Here is a 20,000-nt window from a genome sequence, read left to right on the forward strand (position 1 = left end):
GCCTACCTTAGTGGATGAGGTCTACATTAGTGGATGAGGCCTACTTTAGTGGATGAGGCCTATTTTAGTGGATGAGGCCTACATTAGTAGATGAGGCCTACATTAGTGGATGAGGCCTACATTAGTGGATGAGGCCTACCTTAGTGGATGAGGCCTTAGTGGATGAGGCCTTAGTGGGTGAGGCCTACCTTAGTGGATGAGGCCTTAGTGGATGAGGCCTACCTTAGTGGATGAGGCCTACATTAGTGGATGAGACCTACATTAGTGGATGAGGCCTACCTTAGTGGATGAGGCCTACCTTAGTGGATGAGACCTACATTAGTGGATGAAGCCTACATTAGTGGATGAGGCCTACATTAGTGGATGAGGCCTTAGTGGATGAGGCATACATTAGTGGATGAGGCCTACTTTAGTGGATGAGGCCTACCTTAGTGGATGAAGCCTACCTTAGTGGATGAGGTCTACATTAGTCGATGAGGCTTTAGTGGATGAGGCCTACCTTAGTGGATGAGGCCTACCTTAGTGGATGAGGCCTACCTTAGTGGATGAGGCCTACCTTAGTGGATGAGGCCTACCTTAGTGGATAAGGCCTACCTTAGTGGATGAGGCCTACATTAGTGGATGAGGCCTACATTAGTAGATGAGGCCTACATTAGTGGATGAGGCCTTAGTGGATGAGGCCTACCTTAGTGGATAAGGCCTACCTTAGTGGATGAGGCCTACATTAGTGGATGAGGCCTACCTTAGTGGATGAGGCCTACCTTAGTGGATGAGGCCTACCTTAGTGGATGAGGCCTACCTTAGTGGATGAGGCCTACCTGGTACCTCTGAGACAGGCTTTCAATCGGCAGGCAGGAGGAGGAACAGGACAGGTGGCTGTACCGTACTCAGCCCACCCCCTGACTGCATCAGAGCTCTCTCTCTCTCATCATCCACAAAGGCTTCCTTGTGTTCTCTGATCTCTCTCTTCCTCTCCGCCTCCACTTGTTAGTTGTGTAATGATGACATGTTTACAGTGAGCTCTATACAGCCTGTAGCCGCTCCAGATGGCTACGATACGGAGCACAGAGCCATCGTTTACATTGACATGTTTGCCGTTTAGCAGACGCCTTTATCCAAAGCAAGTAAGTGAATCATTGATCCATCAGTCATAGCAAGGAAAAGTAATCTATGCTAGGGCTTTATGAATTATGATTTTTGTCGTTGTTTGTTTTTTTACAGTACACTGTACAGAGGGGTAGAGGGGGAGGTCTTTAGGAGGGACAGTTAAGGTGTAGTCTGAAGAGATGGAGGTCTTCAGGAGGGACAGTTAAGGTGTAGTCTGAAGAGATGGAGGTCTTCAGGAGGGACAGTTAAGGTGTAGTCTGAAGAGATGGAGGTCTTTAGGAGGGACAGTTAAGGTGTAGCATGAAGAGATGGAGGTCTTCAGGAGGGACAGTTAAGGTGTTGCCTGAAGAGATGGAGATCTTCAGGAGGGACAGTTAAGGTGTAGTCTGAAGAGATGGAGGTCTTTAGGAGGGACAGTTAAGGTGTAGCCTGAAGAGATGGAGGTCTTCAGGAGGGACAGTTAAGGTGTAGCCTGAAGAGATGGAGATCTTTAGGAGGGAAATTTAAGGTGTAGATTGAAGAGATGGAGGTCTTCAGGAGGGAAAGTTATGGTGTAGTCTGAAGAGATGGAGGTCTTCAGGAGGGACAGTAAAGGTGTAGCCTGAAGAGATGGAGGTCTTCAGGAGGGACAGTTAAGGTGTAGCCTGAAGAGATGGAGGTCTTCAGGAGGGACAGTTAAGGTGTAGCCTGAAGATATGGAGGTCTTCAGGAGGGACAGTTAAGGTGTAGCCTGAAGAGATGGGTCTTCAAGAGGGACAGTTAAGGTGTAGCCTGAAGAGATGGAGGTCTTCAGGAGGGACAGTTAAGGTGTAGCCTGAAGAGATGGAGGTCTTCAGGAGGGACAGTTAAGGTGTAGCCTGAAGAGATGGAGGTCTTCAGGAGGGACAGTTAAGGTGTAGCCTGAAGAGACAGAGATATTTAGGCAGAGCAAGGAGAGGAGAGAAGACAAGGAGAGGATACAAGGAGGGGAGACAAGGAGAGGAGCCAAGGAGAGGAGAGAAGGAGAGGAGAGGAGAGTAACAGACTCCAGCGAGCATGTTTGGATTCACACTGTATGTTTTATTTGGTAGTTCTGGTGGGCAGCAGTCTGTCTTATTCCAGGGTCTTCTCAGCCCCTCTAGCCTGGTCCCAGATCAGTACATGCTCCAGACAACTCTGATGACTACCATTGTCATGCCATATTATGTTCTGCATGACAACAACAACAACAGGAGTTGGTTTAAGCACATACAGATCTGAGCAAAGAACTAGAATGATACATCTGACGCCAGGCTAGAGCACATCGACATCACGTCAAATGAAAGGATGGCTACACTGTACGTGGGTAAGTAGGTCCCTCTAGTGGTGGAGAACATTCATTACACCCCCCATAGAAAGATGTTGGCTTTGAACAGTGTGCTAGGGAGACAGACTCAGGACATTGCGGTGTGTGTGTGTGTGTGTGTGAGCAAGTGAGCGAGCGATGTGTTTGTGTACACAGCATGGTGTACACTAGTATACAGAGTGTGTGTGTGTGTGTGTGTGTGCGTGTGTGTGTGTGTGAGTGTGTGTGCGTGTGTATGTGTGTGTGTGTGTGTGTGTGCGTGTGCGTGTGCATGTGTGTATGCGTGTGTGTGTGTGTGTGTGTGCGTGTGTGCGTGCGTGTGTGTGTGTGTGTGTGTGTGTGTACAGTGCAGTGAAGCGCAGGGAAACAGCAGGGAGTCTGAGCTCCTTTATCCAGTAGGATTAAACATGTGATGATTCAGGTCATTGGCCAATGAGGATGGGCTTAACTCAATCACCCAATCACCATCAACAACCAGAAATATTACCACCATGTTGGAAATGTATATATATATATATATATATATATATATATATATATATATACATATAAATAAATCAGGAAAGTGATATCCACTATCTGATCAAATAAACAACAGCAATGAAAATAAAACAAACATGAAAATCCAGTGAATTGGTGTTATGGAAACATTTACTGTATTATGTTCTCTCACACTCACAGTGAAGACCTCAGAGGACATGACAATGAGCCCGTCCTCCGATTTCTACCTCCACCAGCCTCCCCTGGTCTACCTCCACCAGCCTCCCCTGGTCTACCTCCACCAGCCTCCCCTGGTCTACCTCCACTGTTGTACATCTTCCTGTGTCTCTGGTTAACTATTTAGTGCTTTATCCAACATTGTCTTCCAAAAGAAAGTGTGAATGTCCGTCGCTGTAGTCGGTACATAGCATCTCTTTCGTGCTCGTTCCCAGAAGCTGAAGGGGACAGGACAGGACAACTCACTGGAGAAAATCGCCTCGAAGAAAATCACTTTTTATGCAAAGCGACTTACGTTGCAGTGAATGCATAAATGTTTCAGTATATATGAAAAAGAAAACATAACCACATGGACAGAACCAAGAAAGTGATTAAATAAAAACAGACAAATAGTAAAAATTGTACATAACACATTTGAATAAAACACTGTAGGATTAAGGATCTGTATAAAGATGTCAGTATTCCCTTTCACATTGCGTGTGTGTGTGTATGTGTGTGTGTGTGTGTGTGTGTGTGTGGTGTGTGTGTGTGTGTGAGTGCATGCGTGCGTGCGTGTGCGTGTGTGTGTGTGTATGTGTGTGTATGTGTGTGTGTGTGTGTGCATGTGTGTGTGTGTGCATGCGTGCGTGCATGCGTGCGTGTATCAGTGTGTGTGTGTGTGCGCGTGCGTGAGTGTGTGTGTATCAGCGTGTGTGTGTGTGTGTGTGTGTGTGTGTGTGTGTGTGCGAGCACGTGAGCGCGAACAGCAGGGTTCAGACAGGGTTCAAACACAAACACGTGTCTCTAGCAGATGTGAACCAGCCAATGGGAGCTGTCCATCTTGCAGTGACATCACTTAGACATGGAAAAATTCAAAAGTCAACTGTCACTCATGGAATGGCCACAAGCTCTCAGTCCCTCTCAGAGCCCGTCAATCACAGAGGCAGGACGATGAAACGTCTTCTGGCAGTCCAGTAGCTTCCGGTAGCTTCCTCCTGTCCTGCTGCTGTCCTCCTGTCTGTCCAACAGAGCTGTTCTGTGTTCCTGGACAACCGGAGCCTGCCGTGGGGTCCTGCTGTGCCTGCTCGCTTCAGTCCAAGACACAGTCCACAGTCCTGCCTCGAGGTTTCCCTCGAATGTATTTGCGTCCGTCTCGATGCCCTTTCAAAAAGGATTTAAATAGAAATGAACGGAAGCGAGAAGACTCAGTAAAGCACGCAACCTAGGCTTGGTCGTGGGGAGGAGGTAGGGGGGGTTTCGTGGTTCGGGGGGGGGGGGGGTTTAGTGCCACGGGTCTAGTGTGTCCTGGGGGTATTCCATCAACCTCGCTAAAGGAAAATCCAGAGTTATTTTGAGAGATTTACTAAAAAAAGCCAGCCTTATTTTGACAACTCTCGTGAGACAAAATAAGCCTGGATTTTCCTTTAGCGATGTCGAGGAATACCCTTCTGCTCCCTGAAAGGACGGAACAACAACAACAACGACAACAACGAAGAAGAAGAAGAGTCTGCGAGCTGATTGGCTCAGGAGAAGAACATTCCCTCGTCCCTGATTGGCTCAGGAGAGGAACTTCTCCACCGACTCCAGCAGCTCGGGGGAGCAGTTCAGGCTCCGCAGGCCGACCAGCAAATGCCCCGCCTCCTGGCTCAGCCCCGCCCCCTTCTTCTCCTCCTCCTTCCCCTCCTCCTCCTCCTCCTCCTCCTCCTCCTCCTCCTCCTCCCCCTCCCCCATCTCCCCCATCAGGCTGCTGTCCGACGTGGCGCTAATGACGATGCGCGGGATGCCGCTAACGCCCTCAGACGCGTCCGTGAGACTCCGGCGGAGGTCGTCGCCGTTGGTGATCTCCGTCGTCTCCGCCACCGTCCCGCCATTGGTCAGCTGGAGGCTCTGGCTCCGCCTCCTCCTCTTGGACAGGACCAGCAGGGGGACGGTCGCCACGGATACCGAGCCGGAGACCAGCTCGTGGTCGCAGACGCTCGCGGACTCCCTCAGGGCGGAGGGGGGGGGCGGAGTCTGAGGACACACAGAGGACAGAACCAGAGACGTGTCAGTCAGCAGAGGGGAGGTGCTGCTGTATGTAGGAGGGGTCCTCGGAGGACACGGGGGGGGGGGCTCGTTGTAAAATGCATGGAAGGGATGGAGGGAGGGAAGGAAGGAAGGAAGGTAGGAGGGAGGGAAGGAAGGAGGGAGGGAAGGAAGGAAGAAAGATAGGAGTGAGGGAGGGAAGGAAGGAAGATAGGAAGGAGGGAGGGAAGGAAGGAGGGAGGGAGGGAGGGAAGGAGGGAGGGAGGGAAGGAGGGAGGGAGGGAGGGAGGGAGAGGGGGAGGGAGAGAGGGAGGGAGGGAGGGAAGGAGGGAGGGAGGGAAGGAGGGGTAGTGGTGGTCTAGTGCAGAGGTTCCCAAAGTGGGTGCCGCGGCACCCTGGGGTGCCGCCAAATCTGCTCGTAAAAAAAAAAAAAAAGTATAATATAAAATTATAATAATAATACATTAATAAACGTTTGTTTATTACATGTGCAATGGAGTTCATAAGCAAATAAAAGATATATTTCTCAGATTTGAAAGATATTAATTTACTAACTAGGCCTACTAGTTACTAACTAACTACTCCTCACTGAAGTCTTGGACCAAGCGGTGAAAATGGTTAATTATGTCAAATCACGCCCGCTGAAGTCACGGCTGTTCAGCACATTGTGCAATGAGATGGGGTCCGAGCATGAGGGGCTCTTATTACACACAGAGGTCCGCTGGCTGTCGCGGGGCAAGGTGTTATCCTGTGTCTATGAGCTCCGAGATGAAACTGATCACTTTTGTCAGTGAGCACGACTTGCCATACAAAGAACAATTGGAAGATGAATCGTGGTGGATCAAGCTTGCTTATCTGGCAGATATTTTTAGCCACCTTAATGACCTCAACATAAATATGCAAGGGAAGGCTGAGAATATCCTGACAGCGACAGACAAACTGAACGGATTCCGATCCAAATTGAGACGGTGCAAGACGGGGTGGCCAAGAAAAACATTGAAATGTTTACGTTGACGGCCAATGACGCAGCACACAAGGCAGCGTCTTTCTTGAATCTGATCGCTGCGCACCTCCGTATGCTGGAGGAGAGATTTGAGTCCTATTTCCCTCCAATGAACGAAGACTTCGACTGGCTCCGGGATCCGTTCAACCCCCTCTCATCAGCATCAGCCGCTAGTTTGAGCAGCAAAGCTCCAGATGAACTGGCAGAGCTCATTATGGACCGCACACTGAAGCTCAAACATGGTGAGCTAGGTTTGGATAGGTTTTGGCTGCTTGTGGGACATGAATATCCATCTCTCTCAGAGAGCGCCATCAATGTGCTTTTACCCTTCCCAACCTCCTACTTGTGCGAGCTGGCTTTTTCTTCTCGTCAAGAACAAGACACGCACGCGTCTGTCAGTGGAACAGGACCTGCGTGTCGCGCTGTCCACTATCTCTCCCCGCATAAAGAGACTGCTCCCAAAAGCAGGCGCATGTGTCCCACAACATATTTCTTTGCTTTGTTTCTCTCAATTTTTACAATTCTGTCATGATTATTATTGTTAAATTATTATAGTTGTGAGTTACCCGTTTGGTTCAGATGTGAAATAATAATCTCAGAATGAGCATTGAAATGAGAATTACATTTTATGGCATTATTTTAAGCCCCCCCAAAAAGCATTGTTCCATTGATTGATTATACAGGCCTTTGATATTTTATTTGTGTGAAGAATTCCCTCTGAGTCTCCTCCCATATTGTACAATCCTTGAGGGCCACAATGTTATTTAATTTAGCGATAGTTTGACTGACCTATGCATTCTTGCCCATCCATTACAGTTCATTTATGACTTTTATTATCTTGTTAAAATTCATTGGGGCAATACTTATGTATTATATATAAACACACATTTTCAAACCAATTCATTGTGTATTGTTTTTAGTTTAAGCTCCGAGGCATTTTTAAAATCTTCGTAGAGTTGGGGTGCCTTGGCGAAGGGGGAAAGCTTCAGGGGTGCCTTGGTTAAAAAAAGTTTGGGAACCTCTGGTCTAGTGGATAGTGAGTTGGACTTGTGATCGGAAGGTTGTGAGTTCAAATCCCGCCTGAAACCACACCACTACTAGTGTGCCCTTGAGTAAGGCACTTAGCCCTCAGTTACTCCGGGGGGAATGTCCCTGTAATTCGTAATTGTAAGTCGCTTTGGATTAAAAGCGTCTGCTAAATGGCAAAATTATAAATTAATAAATTAGGAGGGAGGGAGGGAAGGAAGATAGGAGGGAGGGAAGATAGGAGGGAAGGGAGGAAGATAGGAGGGAGGGAAGATAGGAGGGAAGGGAGGAAGATAGGAGGGAGGGAAGGAAGGAAGGAAACCATTGCTCATTCCTCCGTTCCATGCATTTACAATGAGCCCCCCGTACTCCGATGTCTACCTCCGCCAGCCTCCCCCTGGTGGTAGACTCTTGTCCTCACCTTCTCTTTGGAGCGATACCTGCTCTTCTCCTTCCTACTCAGCTTGTCTCTGGTCGCGCTGCTGGACCTCCTGAAGGACTCGGTGCTGCGCTCCAACGGGTCCATCTCCACGTCCCCAAACACCTAGAGAAGGTTACATATATTTACACCTAGAGAAGGTTACATACATTTACACCTAGAGGAGGTTACATACATTTACACCTAGAGGAGGTTACATACATTTACACCTAGAGGAGGTTACATACATTTACACCTAGAGAAGGTTACATACATTTACACATAGAGAAGGTTACATACATTTACACATAGAGAAGGTTACATACATAGTGACAGCAGCTGGTGAAACCAGGAACAAGTCGGCAACCAATCAAATTGTTCAGACTTTTATTCTGAAGATTTTAAACATCTACTACCCCCCTGCACTGTGTCTCCTGAGACATCTACTACCCCCCTGCACTGTGTCTCCTGAGACATATACGGTACTACCCCCTTGCACTTTAATGTCCATCCATTAAAAAAATAAGAATCTTTCCTCTCCTAGCACGACGACTGCCAATGGCCCCCGGGCCTGGCTGAGCAAGATTACTTTTCCTGCTACGACTGGTTGATTGATGATTCACTTGTTTAGTCAAATGTATCGATTGTAAGTCGGTTTGGTATAAGGCGTCTGCTAAATGCCAACAATGTCAATGTGACATTACAGTCGGCTGTCCTGGTCGCGCTGGGGAAATGTTAAATGTTAATGGAGGACCTGTATGTTGATGTGTGATGTGAGTTTTTTTCCAGATTGTGGCACACACACATACACACCCCCACCCCCGCACACAAACACCCACATCCACCCCTGCACACCCACACACACACCTACACACACCCCCCCCCCCCCTCCATCCTGGCCGTACCATGTCTCTGGAGCAGATGGAGGAGGAGGCGCGGCCCTGGGTCTTGGACACGGAGGACTGCCTGCTGACGTCCCTGAAGGAGGAGGAGGCGGAGGAGGAGCGCTCCTTCTTGGTGGCAGGGGACAGACACCTCAGACACGGAACCTTCTCTGACAGGGTGTTCCTGTGGGGGGAGACCAGGGGGGAGTTATACCTTCTCTGACAGGGTGGGGGAGACCAGGGGGGAGTTATACCTTCTCTGACAGGGTGGGGGAGACCAGGGGGGAGTTATACCTTCTCTGACAGGGTGTTCCTGTGGGGGGAGACCAGGGGGGAGTTATACCTTCTCTGACAGGGTGGGGGAGACCAGGGGGGAGTTATACCTTCTCTGACAGGGTGTTCCTGTGGGGGGGAGACCAGGGGGGAGTTATACCTTCTCTGACAGGGTGGGGGAGACCAGGGGGGAGTTATACCTTCTCTGACAGGGTGGGGGAGACCAGGGGGGAGTTATACCTTCTCTGACAGGGTGTTCCTGTGGGGGGAGACCAGGGGGGAGTTATACCTTCTCTGACAGGGTGGGGGAGACCAGGGGGGAGTTATACCTTCTCTGACAGGGTGTTCCTGTGGGGGGGAGACCAGGGGGGAGTTATACCTTCTCTGACAGGGTGGGGGAGACCAGGGGGGAGTTATACCTTCTCTGACAGGGTGGGGGAGACCAGGGGGGTGTTATACCTTCTCTGACAGGGTGTTCCTGTGGGGGGGAGACCAGGGGGGAGTTATACCTTCTCTGACAGGGTGGGGGAGACCAGGGGGGAGTTATACCTTCTCTGACAGGGTGTTCCTGTGGGGGGAGACCAGGGGGGAGTTATACCTTCTCTGACAGGGTGGGGGAGACCAGGGGGGAGTTATACCTTCTCTGACAGGGTGGGGGAGACCAGGGGGGTGTTATACCTTCTCTGACAGGGTGGGGGAGACCAGGGGGGAGTTATACCTTCTCTGACAGGGTGGGGGAGACCAGGGGGGAGTTATACCTTCTCTGACAGGGTGTTCCTGTGGGGGGAGACCAGGGGGGAGTTATACCTTCTCTGACAGGGTGGGGGAGACCAGGGGGGAGTTATACCTTCTCTGACAGGGTGTTCCTGTGGGGGGAGACCAGGGGGGAGTTATACCTTCTCTGACAGGGTGGGGGAGACCAGGGGGGAGTTATACCTTCTCTGACAGGATGTTCCTGTGGGGGGGAGACCAGGGGGGAGTTATACCTTCTCTGACAGGGTGGGGGAGACCAGGGGGGAGTTATACCTTCTCTGACAGGGTGGGGGAGACCAGGGGGGAGTTATACCTTCTCTGACAGGGTGTTCCTGTGGGGGAGACCAGGGGGGAGTTATACCTTCTCTGACAGGGTGGGGGAGACCAGGGGGGAGTTATACCTTCTCTGACAGGGTGTTCCTGTGGGGGGGAGACCAGGGGGGAGTTATACCTTCTCTGACAGGGTGGGGGAGACCAGGGGGGAGTTATACCTTCTCTGACAGGGTGGGGGAGACCAGGGGGGAGTTATACCTTCTCTGACAGGGTGTTCCTGTGGGGGGAGACCAGGGGGGAGTTATACCTTCTCTGACAGGGTGGGGGAGACCAGGGGGGAGTTATACCTTCTCTGACAGGGTGTTCCTGTGGGGGGAGACCAGGGGGGAGTTATACCTTCTCTGACAGGGTGGGGGAGACCAGGGGGGAGTTATACCTTCTCTGACAGGGTGTTCCTGTGGGGGGAGACCAGGGGGGAGTTATACCTTCTCTGACAGGGTGGGGGAGACCAGGGGGGAGTTATACCTTCTCTGACAGGGTGTTCCTGTGGGGGGAGACCAGGGGGGAGTTATACCTTCTCTGACAGGGTGGGGGAGACCAGGGGGGAGTTATGCCTTCTCTGACAGGGTGTTCCTGTGGGGGGAGACCAGGGGGGAGTTATACCTTCTCTGACAGGGTGGGGGAGACCAGGGGGGAGTTATACCTTCTCTGACAGGGTGGGGGAGACCAGGGGGGAGTTATACCTTCTCTGACAGGGTGGGGGAGACCAGGGGGTGTTATACCTTCTCTGACAGGGTGGGGGAGACCAGGGGGGAGTTATACCTTCTCTGACAGGGTGGGGGAGACCAGGGGGGAGTTATACCTTCTCTGACAGGGTGGGGGAGACCAGGGGGGAGTTATACCTTCTCTGACAGGGTGGGGGAGACCAGGGGGTGTTATACCTTCTCTGACAGGGTGTTCCTGTGGGGGGAGACCAGGGGGGTGTTATACCTTCTCTGACAGGGTGGGGGAGACCAGGGGGGAGTTATACCTTCTCTGACAGGGTGGGGGAGACCAGGGGGGAGTTATACCTTCTCTGACAGGGTGGGGGAGACCAGGGGGGAGTTATACCTTCTCTGACAGGGTGGGGGAGACCAGGGGGGAGTTATACCTTCTCTGACAGGGTGGGGGAGACCAGGGGGGTGTTATACCTTTTCTGACAGGGTGTCCCTGTGGAGGAGACTAGGGGGGTGGTCCATCAACCACGTTAAAGGAAAACCCAGGCTTATTCTGATAAATTTTGCAAGAGTCCCTCCCTCCTATCTTCCTTCCCTCCCTCCCTCCTTCCTTCCCTCCCTCCCTCCCTCCCTCCTTCCTTCCCTCCCTCCCTCCTTCCTTCCTTCCTTCCTTCCCTCCCTCCTTCCTTCCTTCCTTCCCTCCCTCCCTCCTTCCTTCTTTCCCTCCTAACTTCCCTCCCTCCTACCTTCCCTCCCTCCTTCCTTCCTACCTTCCCTCCCTCCCTCCCTCCCATCCCCAGGGTCCCCCCAGCTCAAGGGAGTGCAGCCTACCTGTACTTATTGTGTATGATGGCGTAGATGAAGGGCTTGTAGCCTACCTGTACTTATTGTGTATGATGGCGTAGATGAAGGGCTTGTAGCCTACCTGTACTTATTGTGTATGATGGCGTAGATGAAGGGCTTGTAGCCTACCTGTACTTATTGTGTATGATGGCGTAGATGAAGGGCTTGTAGCCTACCTGTACTTATTGTGTATGATGGCGTAGATGAAGGGGTTGTAGATGGCGGAGGCCTTGGCTATGACAGCCGGCACGGCCTTGGTGTAGGGAGACAGCATGTCAGGGTACCTGTCAGGACAACAGAGAGGTCACCACGGTTACCACAATGCACGAACGACAACACACCTTCAAAACAGGGCTGTCAGAAGATTTCATATGTTAATAATCAACCAATGTTTTCCTATGGTTTGATTAAAGCAGAATGTTTTACCCTGTAATCTTGTAGATGTGTTGTGTTCATTGTTCAATAGTAGACACATTCACACACACAAAAAAAGTGTTTTAAAATGATCTCTGAGTCAATAAAACAATCGCTTTGAATGTCCTCAAAGTTGTTATTATTATTATTATTATTATTATTATCATCATTATTATTATTATTATTATTATTATTATTATTATTATTATTATTATGACTTAAACACACATAATACAGTAATCCCTCCATTATCCCATAACTACACGGGCGTAATGGTCAACAAGATAATCCATAGCATCCTTCTGCTGCACAGATGAGAAAGATACGATGTTTAAATGTTACGTAACCATCCTCCTCTTTCCTAGTATTACTACATAAACACATGACAACAGAGACATTTAAATACCTCCAGAACGGTGGGGATATCATTGTCATACCGTATTACAGTAATCCAGACAGATTGTTACGCCAGGGGAGGCTGGTGGAGGTAGAGATCGGAGCCCGTTGTAATGCATGGAAATGAGGAATGGTATCAAACACACGTGTGCCATGCATGATAATGAGCCCGTCCTCCGATTTCTACCTCCAACAGCCTCCCCTGGTGTGGACCACGGGAATAAAGAAAACATATATTGTTTGTTGTTTGTTGTTAACTCTTGTGATTTTATGCATCTATGCTTTTCCTAAAATGTGTTTCTTTTTCCTTTCCTAAACACCAGGGGAGCCTCCCCTCCTAAATTTCGTTGTTTGGTACCTGTACTGTAGCAATGACAAATAAAGTCTATCTATCTATCTATATATAAAATATGTTGCTAATGTAGGTAATTTCTTCACAAGTACAGCAGCAAACAGAAAATATGTTACAGGTGGTAAGGATCAAAAGATGAATAAACACTAATGAATAATAACATAATAGTAATAATAAAATAAATAAACAGATGCGGAGGCTGCGCTTACCCTGCCAAGGAGATGAGTGTGACGCAGGTGTACGGTGCCCAGGAGAGGACATACACAACGATCACCACAAAGGCAATCTTAGCCAGCTTCCATTCCTTCTTGATGGAATTCTGCTTCATCCGGACCGACTTCCTAACCTGGGTGCCCAGGCGCTCCAAGTCCCTGGGGGAGGGGGGGGGGAGCACAACGATAGATGTGATATGGGGCTGGGGAGACAGAGGTGAGGGCAGGGGGGTGGAGCTGGTGATATGACTGGGGCTGGAGAGCTGGGGGTGGGAGTGGGACTGGGGCTGGAGAGCTGGGGGTGGGAGTGGGGCTGGGACTGAGACTGAGACTGGGACTGGGGCCGGGGGTGGCAGTCCCCTTGCTGTAGGGAGATGAGTCAGTGGCATTTCCAGGCCCTGGAGCATGGCATTCTATAGGGCATGGTGCCATGCAGAGCATGTTATTTTATAGGGCGCCGTGGGGCGTGTACCCATCTTGTTATGTAACGATGCTGCTGTACTGGACACCAGTTCCTATTCGCTGAAGCACCTGTCAATCAGCCTACCTGCTAGCAGTGCGTATAGCCAGGAACATGAAGAGGTAGCATACCTGCTAGCAGGAACATGAACAGGTAGCATACCTGCTAGCAGGAACATGAACAGGTAGCATACCTGCTAGCAGGAACATGAAGAGGTAGCATACCTGCTAGCAAGGACATGAAGAGGTAGCATACCTGCTAGCAGGAACATGAAGAGGTAGCATACCTGCTAGCAAGGACATGAAGAGGTAGCCCACTTGCTAGCAGGGACATGAAGAGGTAGCATACCTGCTAGCAGCGCGTATAGCCAGGAACATGAAGAGGTAGCAGTAGAAGATGACTCCCAGCGGGATGAAGAAGACGAACAGGCAGAGCATCAGCGTGTAGCTCTGATTGGCCAGGGAGGACGTGACGTAGTCCCAGGTGCATGATGTCATCAGACCCTCGGGGATGTAGGAGCCTAAAGGTACACAACAACAACAACAACATCAACAACAACAACAATATCAACAACAACAACAACAACAACAACAACAACAACGAGTTGACCCCTTGAACTGTTGCTCCGGTGTCTATTTTTTTATTTTTTTAAATCTTCTAATTTATACTCTTTTAAATTACAATTATACTCTTCTAGCACGACGACTGCCAATGGCCCCTGGCCCGAGCATACTTGCTTAGTCAAATGTATTCGCTTGCGTCTGCTAAATGCCAAACATGTAAATGTAAATGACTACATACTGTAGTGTAGATAATCAACTGAGGATAGCAGGACTCCAGGATAACGCAAGAACATCATTCTTACTGATTCATATTTTGTTTTGGGTGGTTTTTAGTGGTTTCTATTCAATTCTATTCTATTATATTCTATTCTATTGTATTAGATTTTATTTGTGACATGTTCTAGTCTTTTGGTACTCAACGTTGTCGAGTATCACAACATACACTCGCTAGTCAAGCCTAAAACACTGCAACAACGCAATGGATTGGGTGAGTAATCCCCACTGCTACCTAGTTAACTAGAACACTACTAGCGATGTGTCATTGATCTTCAACAACACGGAAATGTATTCACATTTTTCGAAAAAGAAAAGTCCAATCATTACATCGGATCCCGACATGAGGACCAAAGCATTAGAACGTGTCACAAATTCTATGCATTCTATTCCATTGTACTGTATTGCATTCCATTCCATTCCATTCCATCCCATTCCATTCCATTCCATTCTATTCCATTCCATCCCATCCATCCCATCCCATCCCATCCCATCCCATCCCATCCCATCCCAGACGTACTCCAGCCCAGCAGCGGGGCCAGGCTCCAGGCCAGGGAGTAGAGCCAGACGGAGGCGATGGCCAGGGCGGTGCGTCTCTTGGAGGCCCAGCGGAGGGCCTGCAGGGGCCGGGTGATCACCAGGTAGCGGTCCAGGGAGATGGCCAGCAGGTTGATCATGGAGGTGATGCCAAACAGAGCCCCGCAGAACGCATACATGTCACAACCTGGAGAGAGACACACACACACACACACACACACACACACACGTCACAACCTGTACAGAGAACAGAGCCCCACAGAAGACATACATCACAACCTGGAGAGAGATAGGTGCATGTAAGTACACACACACACACACACACACCATGCACGAACACACACAAGAACACACACACATGCATGCATGCACATACATACACACACACACACACCAACACAAACACATGCATGCAGATACACACACACACACATACACACACACACACACACACAGAGTACACGCACACACAGCACACACACACACACACACACACACACACACACACACACGCATGTATGCCATGCACGCACACCTGTCAAATACGTGATGCCATTCTTTTGACATTTCAGTTGCCCGTTCGGGATCAATAAAGTTAATTTCATTCTGGTTCAGAGATTACAGCAGGATTAGCCATCCACTGTCTCAGACATTCTCTAGGAAATCAGATATAATATAATAGTTCTGGCAAATTATATAATCAAATTTGTTTTACTAAAACATAAAAAATAGCAAGTGTTAAGAAGAGACAAGAAGAGAGAGAGAGAAAGAGAGAGAGAGAGAGAGAGAGAGAGAAAGAGAGGGAGAAGAGAGAGAGACAGAGAAGAGAGAGAGCGAGCGAGCAAGAGAGAGAGAGAGAGAGAAGAGAGAGATAGAAGAGAAGAGAGAGAAAGAGAGAGAGAAGAAAGAGAGAGAGAAGAAAGAGAGAGAGAAGAAAGAGAGAGAGAGAAGAGAGAGAGATAGAGTGAAGGGTGAGAGACGGAAGAGAGAGAAGGGAGAGGGATGGAAGAGACAGGAGAGAGAGAGAGAAGAGAAGAGAGAGAAGAAAGAGAGAGAGAGAGAGAGAGTCTCACCCACTACCCCGAACATCCACTCCTTATAGAGACAGTTGATGAAGAAGATGGGCGTCTGCGTGAACGCCATGAGGAAGTCGCTGATCGCCAGGTTCATTATGAAGTAGTTGGGGAGGTTCCTCAGCTTCTTGTTGCTGGAACACACAGAGAAACAGACCATAATAGTCAACACACCAGAGGAACAGACCATAATAGTCAACACACCAGAGGAACAGACCATAATAGTCAACACAGCAGAGGAACAGATCATAATAGTCAACACAGCAGAGCAACAGACCATAATAGTCAACACAGCAGAGGGACAGACCATAATAGTCAGCTTCTTATTGCTGGGACACAGCAGAGGGACAGACCATAATAGTCACCGTTACAATACAATATACTTGGCAATAAAAACAATTCTGATTATTGGTTCTGATAATGTCCGAAGTGCGGTCGGTCAATGTGCTCGGCTCTGCGCTCTGGCCTAGCGACTGTTTGGCCTAGCGACTGTTTGGCCTAGCGACTGTTTGGCCTAGCGACTGTTTGGCCTCGCGACTGTTTGGCCTAGCGACTGTTTGCACGGAACGATTCTCAAGAGAGGCCGTCTAATAATCTGCCGAGGCGTCATATACACATACAGGCCCTCCGCAAAGCCTCTGTTTTGGGCCTGACCCAATTCTAACACAAATGAACGTCAGCGGCATGATGTTGGATGGCAGCAGGCCGTGACGAGTTACAGGACAACGTGTTTGGCCACGTTAGAGCCTCTTGTGACCTATATACTGTGGGGGAAAGTATTTGATCCCTCGCCGATTTTGTAAGTTTGCCCACTGACAAAGAAATGAACCGGGTGACCAACTACAAACGACAAAAGAAACGTCTGCCCTCTGTGCTCGCCAACAAGGGCTTCTCCACCAAGTTTGTGTCTTCCATACAACAGACCAGGGTTTGAACCCTGCCTCCCCATGCACACATACAACAGACCAGGGTTTGAACCCTGCCTCCCCACGCACCCATACAACAGACCAGCAGAAAGATGGGTGTTATGAAAGTTCCGTAGTTCTGTTGCTTCTGAAATCATCATCAAATCCATATTGAAGACACTAATGGTGTCTTAAAAGTAAATGATAATAACTTTAAAGATGATAATGAAGATGATAGCATAACAGGAAATGGAGTAGGTTTCGTTCAATGTGTCCCACAGTAGTCTCAGGTGGCACTGCTATAGCCTAGGGCGCAATCAACTTCCTCTCATTGGTGCAATGAATGCAGCCCATTAGAAGATAATTATCCAACTGAACTAAATGAAATAGCATCCAGCTGTGGCTAACAGTGATGTATGTGCCTGTCTGTTAAATCAGAAGCAGACTGAGAGCAGTGTGTTTGCTAAATGTTGATCAGGAAAAGCTTTTCACAGGACTAATGCTGCTAGTTGACCTCCGTTCAGAAGTGTCCAACCTTCCCAGGTTACTGCAGCCCACACAGATGGAACATAATACACTCTATACACCCCCCTCTCACTCTGACCCTCTCTCTCCCTATCTTTCTCTCTCTCTCTCTCCCTCTCTCTCTCTCCCTCTATACACCCCCCTCTCACTCTATACACCCTCCTCTCCCTCTATACACCCCCCTCTCACTCTGACCCTCTCTCTCTCCCTCTTCCTCCCTCTCCCTCTCTCTCTCTCTCTCCCTCTCTCTCTCTCTCTCTCTCTCTTTATCCCAATCTCCCTCTCTCTCTCTCTTTCTCTCTCTCTCTCCCTATCTTTGTCTCTCTCTCTCTCCCTCTCCCTCTCTCTCTCTCCCTCCCTCTCCCTCTCTCATTCTCTCTCTCTCTCTCTCCCCCTCCCTCTCCCTCTCTCTCTCTCTCTCTCATCCGTTCCAGGAAATGTTAACTTAAAACAGGAAGCTCTGCTTTCTCTCTATCACAGCGGGGGGAAGTGGCACTTGAAGTCTTACAAAATAAATAAATACATTTAAAAGCTTCGTACCGAAATAGGTAAAATTCATCTGCTCCTGTAGGAGCACCCTTTGAAGAACACATCCTATATAGAACACATTAGGGTCGGAGACTGAAGACCCATCTCTTCAGGTTACACCTTAACTGCTCCTCCTGAGACATCTACTTTAGATGAGACGTTGTTCCCCTCTACTGTGTCCCCTAAAAACTTCTATTGACCCCCTTGTACTGTTTCTCTGTTTCTCCAGTGTCTATATAAAAAAGAAATAAACAACAACAACAACCTAGGTTTAGAAGAAGGTTTTTTCCTTCTATCAATGGCCCCGGGCCTGAGCTGGATTACTCTTCCTGCTACGACTGGTGGATTGATGATTCACTTGCTTAGTAAAATGTATTGATTGTAAGTCGCTTTGGAATAAGGCGTCTGCTAAATGCCAAAAATGTAAAAATGTAAAATGGCCTGGGGTGGTCCAGTGGTCTACTAGCACCATGGCCTGGGGTGGTCCAGTGGTCTAGTACCATGGCCTGGGGTGGCCCAGTGGTCTAGTACCATGGCCTGGGGTGGTCTAGTGGTCTAGCACCATGGCCTGGGGTGGTCTAGTGGTCTAGCACCATGGCCTGGGGTGGTCCAGTGGTCTAGCACCATGGCCTGGGGTGGTCCAGTGGTCTAGCCCCATGGCCTGGGGTGGTCCAGTGGTCTAGCACCATGGCCTGGGGTGGTCTAGTGGTCTAGCACCATGGCCTGGGGTGGTCCAGTGGTCTAGCACCATGGCCTGGGGTGGTCTAGTGGTCTAGCACCATGGCCTGGCCTGGGGTGGTCCAGTGGTCTAGTACCATGGCCTGGGGTGGTCCAGTGGTCTAGTACCATGGCCTGGGGTGGTCTAGTGGTCTAGCACCATGACCTACAGTGCTCACATACACCCATGTCGGCATGGGATAAAATCCAGCCTGTGTCCTGCTGACATGCCCTATTCTCCTGTCTTTCTCCACTATCACTATCACTATCCAATACAATTGAAAAATGTGAGAGTGTACCACCCTCTGAAAATGTTTAAAAAAGAACACATTAGAATTCCATGAAGAACCTTTTTTTTCTAGTGGAATTTATATTACAGTAGGCCTGGTAGTTCTTCTTATTATTATTAGTTATTATTATGAAGTATATTTTTCTAGTGGAGTTTATGGTAGGTCTGCTTGTCCCGCCTGCTCACAGCATCGCTGAACTGAGCCCAGACAGCAGCCTGTGTGTGTGTGTGTGTGTGTGTGTGTGTGTGTGTGTGTGTGTGTGTGTGTGTGTGTGTGTGTGTGTGTAAGCCGACAGAGCCTGTCTCTGGACTGCCAGAGAGCTTAACATGTTAACATGACGTTTGGCTCCATCGTTCTGGACCTGTTGCATCCTCTAGAAAATAAACCTAGAAAGGCACAACCACGGAAGGTACAGCTACGCTCTACCACACACACACACACACACACACACACACACACACATCCCCCCAACACATACACATCCCCCCAACATACACACACACATCCCCCCAAAACACATCCCCCCAACACTCACACACACACATCCCCCCAACACACACACACACACACATCCCCCCAACACACACACACATCCCCCCAACACACACACACACACATCCCCCCAACACACACACACACACATCCCCCCAACACACACACACATACACATCCCCCCAACAAACACACACACACACACACACACACATCCCCCCAACACATACACATCCCCCCAACATACACACACACACATCCTCCCAAAACACATCCCCCCAACACACACATACACACACACATCCCCCCAACACACACACACACACACATCCCCCCAACACACACACACACACACACATCCCCCCAACACACACACACACACACATCCCCCAACACACACACACACACACATCCCCCCAACACACACACACATACACATCCCCCCAACAAACACACACACACACACACACACATACGCATCCCCCCAACACACACACACCCCTCTGTGACTCACCTATAGAAGGCGAACATGACCAGCGAGTTCCCCACCACTCCCACAGTCCCGATGACCAGCACGAAGAAGGCGATGATGTAGTGGACGTGGTCCGGCACCTCCACCCTCTGGAAGAACCTCTGCTCCGGCTGGGGCTCCATGACCGACGGGCACCTGGTCACCCAAACCTCCAGGCAGGACAGACACCTGGTCACCCAAACCTCCAGGCAGGACAGACACCTGGTCACCCAAACCTCCAGGCAGGCAGACACCTGGTCACCCAAACCTCCAGGCAGGACAGACACCTGGTCACCCAAACCTCCAGGCAGGACAGACACCTGGTCACCCAAACCTCCAGGCAGGACAGACACCTGGTCACCCAAACCTCCAGGCAGGACAGACACCTGGTCACCCAAACCACCAGGCTGG

The 20,000-nt window shown here is 49.6% G+C and overlaps 1 protein-coding gene across 1 annotated transcript; it reads right to left on the bottom strand.

Annotated features, from left to right (window-relative positions):
- Positions 1-4,684: 4,684 nt before the first annotated feature.
- On the bottom strand, positions 4,685-19,732 carry opn4xb (opsin 4xb; the record flags this gene model as incomplete). Its single annotated transcript, XM_080532928.1, has 10 exons — positions 4,685-4,796; positions 4,884-5,140; positions 7,603-7,725; positions 8,505-8,667; positions 11,518-11,625; positions 12,713-12,874; positions 13,524-13,695; positions 14,532-14,735; positions 15,622-15,755; positions 19,593-19,732. 10 exons carry the CDS (start codon positions 19,730-19,732, stop codon positions 4,685-4,687), a joined length of 1,575 nt encoding a protein of 524 aa, XP_080389054.1.
- Positions 19,733-20,000: the final 268 nt, after the last annotated feature.

Source organism: Nansenia antarctica (assembly GCF_963989245.1).
Source record: "Nansenia antarctica genome assembly, chromosome: 5".
In the NCBI taxonomy this organism is placed as follows: Eukaryota; Metazoa; Chordata; class Actinopteri; order Argentiniformes; family Microstomatidae; genus Nansenia; species Nansenia antarctica.